This window comes from Nestor notabilis, unplaced genomic scaffold, assembly GCF_000696875.1.
Source record: "Nestor notabilis isolate BGI_N333 unplaced genomic scaffold, ASM69687v1 scaffold28310, whole genome shotgun sequence".
In the NCBI taxonomy this organism is placed as follows: Eukaryota; Metazoa; Chordata; class Aves; order Psittaciformes; family Psittacidae; genus Nestor; species Nestor notabilis.
The window spans coordinates 18,595-29,765 of NW_009912896.1; the positions used below are offsets into that span (position 1 = coordinate 18,595).

Here is an 11,171-nt window from a genome sequence, read left to right on the forward strand (position 1 = left end):
TCTGAGCAAGTTTGCAAGAACTTGACTTACTCTTACTTTTGACATCTCAAATCTTAGTTCTTTTATCTAAATCTTAAAGGTGTTCTCAGGTGCTATTCAGAAAGGGCTGTGTGGAGAATTGCAACTTCTGCTGCCCTTAGCCAATATATATCAGTAGTTGTTGCCAACAGCACTTTGAATTATCAGAAATCAATGCCATACAACCAAAGGAAGCTATTTCACTGTCTCCCAGCTTAGAAAATTACATAATGCTTTGGGATAAAGATGCCATGCAGAGCTTTTTACTCCCTCTTTTTTCTTTTTTTTTTTTCTTTTTTCTTTGAATTAATTGCATATATGTTACTTGCACTGAATTCTTTAGCTTCTTTCCCCTAAATTTTAGTGGAAGAAAACACATTTTGCTCTTTCATTTGTAAAGTCTAGAATAAGAAAACACACTTTGAGACTGTTTAATGAAGGAACCTGGCAATGTAAGTATTGTAATTTCCTTTGTTTGTGGTAGGCAACAAGATTACCTTGTTAAACTTATGGCAGAAAAGTAAGGGCAAATTGAAAGTAGTTTTATGGTTGCCTTTACTTCATATGCTTTTCTTAAGCAACAAATTGCAGTAATTGAAGTTTGGCAGCTTTTTAAATGAAAAACTAAATTCTGGGTGAAACTCCTTGGTTTAATACAATTTGTGTTTCTGTTAACTAGCAGCAGAATTTCAGCATTTGCTACTTACTGGTAGAGAAGAAAAATTCCACAGCACTGCCAGTACAGGTTAGTTTAATCTGTAAGTACCTGATGTTCCTATTTGAAATAATTTGTTCAAATGATACCACTTAAATACATGAGGGGAATTTTGGTCTCTGCAATGTGAATGTGTCTGTTATCTACTACTGCTCCCAGTAGTGAGTGAACAGCTAGATTTTTTTAATTTTTTTTTTTTTTTTTTTTTGGAAGATCTGTAATGATTTTAACTACACTTGTTGGTAGGTAACATCTGCAACCACTTTGAAGGAAAACTTAATACAGAACCTTAATAAATAGCCATTGGTGTTACTGAAAAGCATGAAGATCTAAAGTTGAAGTCACTTCTTCAGTAACATGCCTATTAAAAAAGAGGCTGTTTTACCAGTGAAGCAGTTACAGGATACTGTATTTGATGTGTTGGGGAATAAGCATTTGTGTTGGTAAGAATCCATAGCAGTAACACTTCTTTTGATTTTCCTTAGTCATTGCTAACACTGTCTCCTACCAAAAGATTTTACTTTGTTAGGCTGGTAAGCCAGGAGCTTCTGGTACTCTACTTTTATTGTTTTGCTTTTCTTTAGCTCACTTCAGCACTTCAGAGGCTACCTACAAATGTGGTTTTGCCCAGCTGTTTTATCTTACTCCAGAGTTACTGCTCTGCCTCCTTTCTTTTTTTTCTTCATTCTGCCCTATTCCATATTCCTGGAAATTTTGGCATTTTTAATTTATAGAATATTTTACACCTTAAAAGAAAATAGGAGAGATCCTCTGTGATTGGATACAAGATGCAGCCTTCTCCAGAATAGCTGCACACACATTTATTCTTAGTTAAGCTTGTGTACCTCATCTTTGCATATCAGCATGGGAGTTGAAAACTTGCTGTGCTGTAGAACATAGCACAGTTTCACAGCTGGATGAGCTGTAATAATTCACTTCTCAAGGGCATGTTACCACGTGGCGAATTTGAGGGGCTTTTGGCATCGTTAGTGGATAATTATATAGAAACTAGGTGTTGGGAAGATCATACTAGTGTGGCAGCTGAACAGACACTTCAGTTTGTCAGCACATCTGAATGGTGTAGAGTGGTTTCATGAAAGACTTGACGTTTCCATCAGTATTGCTTAGTCTAGAATTTTGAGGTATTCCTGACACTGCAGAATTCATCCTACTAACAAAACGTTTCAAGGGGATTGTATCTTCCCAGGCTTTAGAATAATTACACTTGAAGCCCATCTCCTGGCATCTTCTCTACATCAGTTCTCAGTTACTCACACTAAATTGCTTTGGAAAAACTAGCTACATGCAGAGTTTTGAATAATGTTGCATATGTGTTTCTCCCTAGAAAAAAAGAAAGCTTGTATAATAAAATTTTATAACTTATCTTTGCCTCTGTTTCCTAAATCGTAATGGCAAATATGCATGGAAAATAGGGATACATTGCTGTGAGGTCATTATCCTATTAACAGAATGTGTGCATCTTCCTTTTAACTTCTGTGGTTGGCCCTAGTTGATACTTAATGCAATGCTCAATACTAAGTTGGAATGAGTAACTGATTGCTTTGGCTGCTGAATTACTTTGTGGAGTCTCAGTTTTGGCAGTGGTTGGATGCTGACCTGCACTACTTGTACACCAGCTTGGCAATCAGTGGGGATAACTAAAGGCTAGTGGTGTTTTCTAGTGTCTTATGAGTAAAAAGTATATTTGTCCAGGGTAGATCCTAATATGAACTCTGGTAGAACGTCATCTCTTTGTGAAACTTTTTATGGCAATTAATTATAGTCCTTCTTGGTAGAATTAAGTTTATTTTCTTTTGAGATGGGACCAGAACAATACAGGAATCAGAGCTTTCATATCCAGGTGAGCAGTCTTAAGTTGTAGCTCAACTTCTGATGCACCATTACAGCAGCTGTCCAGTCTCATGTGGTTCAGGAGTCTTCGTTCCCAGTTCTGATAAGGAATACGTGGAACAGTGAGTCATTTCACACTATTTCCTTTAGACCTCTGCTTAGTAACTCCAAATCACCTTCAGAGATTCTGGTCGCTGTGCAGCGAACCTGGACTCGACTGTTTTTCCTACCTACTTAAAGTACCTTAAGGCACGTGATTGAATTGTGTCCCCTCTCAGAGTGTCATGAAGGTGTTTTCTGGAACTTGATACTGCTTTTGTGTAAGTAGTGTGAAAGGGATTGGGATCATTGATCTTTTTCAAAAGACAGGTGGCAAAATACTGATGTTGAATCTAATTTGAGAAGTGAGAGACTGGTAAGTATGTGCATCACTTTAATGCATGCAAATAATAGTAACAGTGACTAGCTTAATTTTATAGCATTCAGTTTACAAAGAAGATTCAAAGAAAATATGGAGCTAAGTTCATTTGCATCCATTGGGAACCTTCTATGAACTGTATGCTTCAGGAATGGATCATTGCACATATACAAGTCTGTAATGTGTGTCTGCCACTTTGTAACAGTCTCTGATTAAACGGAAGTGAACCACTGTTTCTGTGTATTTTTTTTTCTCCTCTTGAGGACCTGTTCAAAGTGTTACTGCAACAAATGTTAGATCTTCCAAAGTGTAAGTATAAAATCCACCTTCTCTCCCGTTATGGTTTGAATACCTTGGTACAATCTCTCAATGTCTTAAATTGCAAAAACTCATTCATGTGAGCTTTGTTTTAAAGTGGTTTACACCCAGACACAGCAAACGCATTCTGACTTCCCAGCCTGTTACTTCCTTTTGCTGCTGGTCTGCTGTCCTTCTGCTGAACTGTCTATACAGAAAATTTGATTATTTAAGTTGGAAGAGTCAGGGAATATGGAGCAAAAGTATTGAACAGTGTTTTCATGAAACTTGATAGGGTGTGCTGTTACCTCGTCTGTTCTAAGCGCATTTAGAGTGATGTGCTGGAGAGATGAGGTGGCTTTGAAGGTGAGTGTCTCTGCAGCTTCTGCCTGCAGGATGAGAACAGGTTTGGTCTCACTTAGCTACCACTGTTTACTCATAGGTTAATTTCTAAGAGTTGGTGGAAGATAAATGCATTATTTTATTGTTACACCACCTGGAACAATTCATGGCATTTTGGATATATGTAATGAGGAGCAAATAGAGGATCCTTTAGGGAAGACTGCTGCTTTGCATGAGCTCTTCACTGGAGTTTGTCCTCTGACGCTTTTGGCTCTAGGGAAATACGGGTATTTGAAAAACAGGAGAACTGCTTTGTCCTAAAATCTGGCTGGAGCAAAGGGGGTTGTGTGTTGCCTGGCTGGTTGAAGTACTCCCAGGTTTGATTTAGCAGACTTGGGGAATTTGAATATGACTGGGTAAAGAATAAGAAGGATGGGTCTGTACTTTCTGCCCTGTGAGCCTCAGCAGCTTGTTCTGCAGCGTGGGAGCCTGAGTGCTACTCTTTATATTAATGCTTTTTCTCTAAATCTTTGTTTGTTTTCTTTCCTGCAGGGTGCAGAGGGAGGATCTTCACCTGATAAGGTGAAGTGTTTGGATCTAAGCCTTTAGCTTGTAAGAGGTAGAAATGGGTATAATTGGAAAGCAAGACCCTACTTAGGCCTCAGAGGAAAGACTGGAGAGTTGGCAGTGGTGTGGGCTGCAGGGCAAGGGCTACTTATAGTATTGAATCGGGTGTCTGCAGGCCGGAAACAAGTTACAAGATGAACCTTCTTGGCCAAGCCCTCCAGGGGTCCGCTTTGCTGTTGAGTCTCCCGCTTGGAAGGCAAGGGAGAGAGACTGGTATGGCCTGACCAGCAGTGGCAAACTTTATTTCTGCGTCCTGAGGCCAGAGCGTGAAGGCTTGGACTAGATAGAATAATCTTTGGTTTCATCCTGTTTGTTCTGAATTCACAGTGGCTTGCAGCCCCTCCTCCAGTTCCTTGCTGTGCCCAGATCTTGGCCGAAGTTGGAAAAACAAATCGTACCTTGCTATTGTTAGAACTGCATCTTCAGGTAGGGTAACTAAACACATGTAGAAACAGTAATTCTTTATAAAGAATGTTTATTAGAGTAAAACTTAAGCTATATGACAGGTTTTCTGGAAATTTTAGTCAATATTGGCATAAAATACTGCGAAACTCCAGAAATAACAAGCAGGTTTTTTTATGAGAAGCTCACTGGGACATGATGGTTGCAGACACAGTGCTCACAAAAACTCCTTTGCGTTTTTCACATTAGTAAATCAGGCCAGACAATATTTTTGAAGGATGGCTGTGTTTGCAGTAGACACATTTGGTCCTGTGCTGTGTGGAGATTTCTTGGATAATGCTACAAAAACAGTATGTGCAGTTGTTTGGTCTATGAAATCTTAACAGTGCTTAGAAATAATCTTTCTTGTTATGATTGTCTCACTGCTGGAATGTCTCTGCACCCCTCTCCAGATACAGATACTGGTATGGTTTGTAATATTTACATGGAGAAGCAATGTAAGAGTGATGCAAAATTTGAGACCTGGGTTTTTTTTTTCTAATCCTCGTGTTTGCAAAGTTGGCTTAAAAATTGCTTATTTACCCTCTGCGCTCCTTTACTGGTGATTGGTTTGTAGTTGATAGGTAGATATATTTCGTACATTTTGGAGACTGCAAAACTGTCAAAGTCTTCTGTTTCAAGGTGTGTTTTTGCTAGTAGGTTTCAGATGGTTTTAGGTATTTGGTCATGACTGTAGTAGTTAGGTGTGGTTAGGGCAGCCCACTTGGTTTAAATGTGGCACCAGACACTCAGTGCTGTATCTTCTAACAGCGCAGTAGACACCATTAACATACTAAATACCTTGTGTTCTGCTGACAGCTGCATTGTTTTCAACCTGAATATTGAAAGCAACAAGACCCTTAAATGAAAAGCCTAAATAAAAGGTCACATTTTCATTTCCAGGGGGCACTGAATCAAGATGGAGTGGCAAGATAGGAAACTCCTTCACATGACCACGTATAAATAAATTTCTGTCCTTGGTCCAGCCAGAAACTCTCTTGAGAATGTCACGAATCTTGGCAACATTCCATACAGTTCCATGGAGCCATTTCATTCTCCTCTCATCTAAAGACCCACTAATTAATTTATCAATTTTATTTTTGTGCACAATCTTGCCTAAGCCATAACCCTTTCCCAGAAAAAAGTGTGTGTAGATTCTTTTCTTTCTGGTAGGAACATCCTTCATCTTAATGTCATATAAACGTTTCAGGGTTTGAAGGGCCGAGTTTAGAATTTCATCTTTGTCTGGGTTAGGCTCTTTGTCTAAAGCCTCATCTGGCCAGTACAGCAAGGTGAGCAGAAAATGGGCGCTTGCTGGAAAGGGTTTTTTCCCTTTAAAGAATCTTGCACTGAGCTCACGAAGAGTTTGTGCTGGAAGAAGTTTGGCTGATCCTGGTGCTAAGCATGATAATGTGATTTGGCACAAAATGTAATTGATCAGATCGTTGTCCTCCAGCCTGTCCCGAAGTGGGTTTTCTGTATAGAAACTAAGGATCTTCTCTAGCTTTTCAGCTGATCTGGCCTCTTTCTTGTCTGTTAAGAATGACAGGATATTGGTGACATTACCTCCACCACTCTTGTAAATATTCATGCGTCTCATCAGCTGGGTCTTAGGGGCACTGTGGCTGTCCTCCATAAGTGACGTTGAGATGAAGAACTTGGCATATACCTCAGACTGTCTCTTTAGCCATTTTCTGGGGTTATAAATTTGTTCTTCCTTTTCATCTCTTTCGTCTTCCCCTTCCTTCTCATGGTTTTTGTCTGTTTGGAAGTAACTTAGGTCTTCTGAAATCCATTCCAGAGCATTGTACAGGTTCTGGCGTAAGCCTTTTAAGCGGGAGTGAAGCTTTGCCCATATTTTTTCAATGTCTTTAGGAATGTAATCTGTGATCAGGTATTTCACAAGCTCAGAGTATTCCCCCTGTGGATTTCTGTGAAATACATCAAGTGTGGACAGAAATCTAAGAAGGCGACATCCGACTTCTACTTCTCCAAAATAGCCAGCGTTGTTCATGCTGTCACGTTCTGCTTTTGCAGCCTGTTGTGCAGCCCTGAAGCATTTCATAGCTTTAAGAGCCATTTCTATCTTTTGAATGATGCATTGGGGAGTGTCCTCCTGTGTCATTTTATCCACAGTGAAACTAAACCATTTCCTGTAGACTTGACCTTCTGTATCTAAAATAAAAGAATCATTTGGCATATGAGATTTTGCCACCCCTGCCCAGTGTTCTGCATCTTCAAACTTTTCATTGTTATAATGTAGTCTGGCAAGCTGCTGGGCAAAAAAGGGATCTTTTCCAAGGAGTTCATATGCAGCTTTTAAAACAGCTGCAGCTTTTTCACAGTCTTCAGCTTTACAGACATGTTCAATGAACGGGGAGAACAGAGTGTCAGTATTGTCACCTCTGCTTCTTTTGTCACGTCGAATAAACAGATCTCTGATGAACTTTATGAATTCCTCTTGTCCAAACCTGTTTTCAAAGAGTGGCTTTTCCTGAAGAAGAGTCATTGCAAGCTGACTTTGAGGTTCATTCCCTGAAAGCTGCTGCAGAATTTCTTTTGCAACCAGACAGTGTATTATCCGAACAGATGAAATATAGGTGGTACTTTCCCTTAGCTCAATAAAAATCATTCTTACTTGTTCACTCAAGTGACTTTTGAAATCATATGCTCTTAATTTCTTCTCTGCATATGCCCCCAGTCCCAGAAAAGCCTCACAGTGTGACAATGAAATATATGAATTGGGCACATAAAAATTAAGCAAAGCCACATAGCGCATCAAGCATGTATCACGAGAAGAACGGTCTATGTCTTGCAGTATGTGCCCTACAAAGTCTCTCACGTATGTTTCATTGAACTCCTCACACATCAGGACAAATGTAAGTATGAATTCAGGCTTGACATCCTTCTGCTTCAGTTTTTCAAGTTTGGCTTTGAAAAGACTTTTCTCTGAGTCTGTCAGCTTGTGAGTGACGGCAACTGTGTCCAGTGGAGAAGCCTTGCAAAGCCTTTCAGGATCATTGGATCGTCTGCAGCACATGAGGATGAAATAAGGTCTGGGGGAATTCATTTTCCTAGTTGCTGCAGCATCCATTAACTCATTCCTTAGTTCTTCTAGGTAGTCGTCTTCATAATCTTCGATCAGGAGTAGTACAGGAAGACAATGACTGATCTCTTTTTCTTCATAGTCTCTGAATGCAAGTGCATGCTCGCAGACAGTTGCAGGTGGATACGAGGCTTTGATAACAGCACATCTTAAGTCCTTTCTTCTTTTCCACAGAACTTGCCGTACTATTGTGCTTCCACCACTTCCAGGGTGGTGAAATACTTTCAGTTTAACCACAGAGCAGTTGAGTCCGCTTCCCCGTAAAATGTCATCCAGCAGTTTGCTGGCGTCTTTGCACGCCTCACGTTCGATGATTTCCCCGCAGCGCCTTTTGTCAGCAAGCCAGAAGTTTTCCCAGATGATTTTTCTTCCTCGGTAAAAATTTTGTTCTATTTCTTGTATTTCTTTTTCAGTCAAAAGATCTAATTTGACATCATCACATTGGTCAACACAGAGGATTTCTAGGGAAAACAGTTTCTCTTCTTCCAGCAAAGGAAGGGTACACAGCCCTCTAGTAGAAACTGGCAGGTGTCTGGGTTGTGCTGTCGAAGGCAGCATTGCTTGAATGGTGGCATCTACATGGCTTAGCTTCATGCCCACAACACTGCATTGTTCCAGTGTCTCAATGCTGCAGGATGCCTGAGCTAGATTAGCCCACTTCCCATAGTTTTCTTTGGACTCTGCAATGCAGACAATGTATTCTGTGCCATTCATCTCTGTATAGAATTCCTGAAATGTATCCACAAGTGGTTTCTGCACTGGTGATAGCAATAGGAAGAGCACAATGAAAGACCGCTTTGGCAGGATCTCATCACAGATACGAGTAATTGCTTTTTTCAGGTATTTTTTCTTTGTTCTAATCCATGTATTTTCATCACAAGGTTTTTCATCCCCGAGGAAGTCACTGCGCCCGTTGCAGAATACCCAGCTGGTCTGGTCAAACAGGCACAGATGTTTCTGAGAGGGAGCGTTGCCAGTCTTGCTTTCATTGGAAAAATCCTGTAAAAAATAAGACCTTGTTGCGTGGTGTTCTTTGTACTTGCTGTATAGCCCCGACACGTTGGAATGTTCATCAAAGTCAAAGACACAGAAGATGTTCAAGCGCATTAAAAAGTTGATACAGTTCAAATTATCCTTTTCACATCTGTTTGTAACAAGGATGTACCACAGCGAATTGTCCATGTAGCTTTTGCCATCGTTTAGTAGAATTGCTAACTTCCTTCCTAAATTTTGAGATACTTCTCTATGTACTTCTGCGCTGGCAAGCTCAGCTCTTTCTCTTTGAGCATCCCTATCTTGTAAACCCTGAATAAAAGTAGCGAGATTGTTGGGTTTCACTGGCTCAGACTTGGCTCCCAGTCTCTGATAGATAGCTTTCTCTTTTGTCAGAGTCACCTTCTGGCTCTCCTCATTGTATTTTGGCAAATACACTTCAAAAAAGCTGTTCTTTACCAAACTGGATGTTGGTTCAATGTCAACCTCCACCACGAATCTTTGGCCCTGAGAGTCTTTCGAAATCACTTCAACAAAAACGGGTGGGTGGATACATTTCCTTGCAGTTTCTTGTACGTTTTCATGAAAACACTTTTCTATATGATCTAATGCATCAACGTAGCATTCCCGCTCTTTGACCTTGATGCCAACAATCTGTCCGTGTTTGTAGCCCTTGTCCTCAACACTGTCCATGATGCCAAAATGTATGGTGCCGTTTGTTCGAATGTTCATGCAAGCTGAAGCAAATCTTATCACTTCACAGGCAAACTTTGATTTCAGTTGATTTTTGTTCAGTTCTGCAGCAATGGCAAAGGATTTGTATTCGTGGCAAGGAGTGATCAGATCACTGACTCCTGATTCCGGAGCAAGAACTTTGTCTTTCACGTATTTGAAATTGGTATCCTGACTTCTAAATGGTCGACAGTTGCTGAGCTCTAAAACTTCATCATCGTCATGTTTAAGTTGGGAGTTCCTTCTCCTTTGCTTCTTGCCAGAAGCAGCAGCTCTGTTGTCTCTGCTGGGTTTATCCTGAGCAGGGGCATCTCCGGAGCTTACCAGCTCTGTCTGTGCTTTGCTTCTGTCGGGTGCTTTGCTGCTGGTGTTCGTGCCTTGCTGTGCTTTTTCTTGAAGCTGCAGAAGTTCATTTCTCTTCCGGATTAACATGTGGATTTGGCCTCCCTTCATACCTATGCCTTTGAGGAAAGAGTCATCCAGTTCCACTAGTGCTGGACCCGTCACTTCTTCTGCATGTAGTTTTTCTACATACTCTTTCTTGATTCCAGTAGATTCCAGCCAACACTGGACATGGTTCTCATCCCATTTGTTCACAGGTAGTGTTCTGTAATCTGGAAGTTATGTATTAGTAATGCAAGCTAAAAACATGTCAACATACTTCACAGGTATGATGATTCTTGCAAGACTGGCCATATTGAGTGCCAGATTCTTTTATTTCTACCAGTCACAGTGAGAGACTCCTTACAAGGTCTGAAAGTACAAAGGTGTCTTCTCAAATATGTCAGTTCTGATGATTAAAACCAACCTTAACCTTAATTAAAAGCAATCTTAGGCAGTGGTGCAAGACTAATAAATCAGTGAAGCGGGAAACCATGAGGGAGGTATCAAAATGATCCTCAAAGTGAGTCATGGGAATAACCCAGAATGTTTTTTTGAAGGCAATGATGGGATAAGGTCATCAGAACTGACAGGAATGAATTCCTGAGAGGTTTGGGGTAGATCATTTACCCACTTGAGTCTGTCTGTTTTCTACTAAATGAAGGCAGCATCAGTACAATCCGTAAGAGTGCTGATTAGTTTCCCTACTAGAGATGAACCTTTAAAATGCACATATTAATTAAAAAGCAAATTGCTACATATGAAGTAGACATCTTCCAAAAGCAGCACATACCCATTGCCTTTGATGAGGGAAATCCTGCTGTTGGTGAACAAAACCCTAGAGGGGGGAAAAAAAATAACTGTCTTCAAATTTACAGTTGAAATTCCTGTGTTAGTTAAAGCTGATGTTATTTGTTGTGTTTTCCCAACCTCACCCCCTCCTCTGGTGCTCACTGGATTTTCCATGGAGCAGTTCAAATCACTGCCCAACCCCACAGCATTTTATTAGTGGGGTGTCCTTGCCCAATACATGACATCCTCTGCCTTGCTCAGGCTCTGCAGGGGTACAGAGATGGGCTGTACTGCAGGAGGGGACCATGCTAAATTTGCCTTCTGAGCATCACACCGGGAGTGTCTGATAGATTGAGGTAGTCAACAGTAGCCATCCCTGAGCCATGGACTAGGTAACAAGGGTCACTGTGAACGGTGGGTGGTGGTGGTGGTGTTTCTCTAACTGCAGTGTGGAAGCT

General features: G+C 40.7%; 1 protein-coding gene across 1 annotated transcript in view; it reads right to left on the minus strand.

Moving 5' to 3' along the window:
* Positions 1 to 5,502: 5,502 nt before the first annotated feature.
* The window catches only part of LOC104411459 (sterile alpha motif domain-containing protein 9-like), a 7,299-nt gene continuing 1,630 nt past the window's right edge, over positions 5,503 to 11,171 (minus strand). The window contains exon 3 of the mRNA XM_010021882.1: positions 5,503 to 10,154. Within this exon, the coding sequence (XP_010020184.1) occupies positions 5,503 to 10,154 (4,652 nt within the window). The remainder of the gene's footprint in view (positions 10,155 to 11,171) is intronic.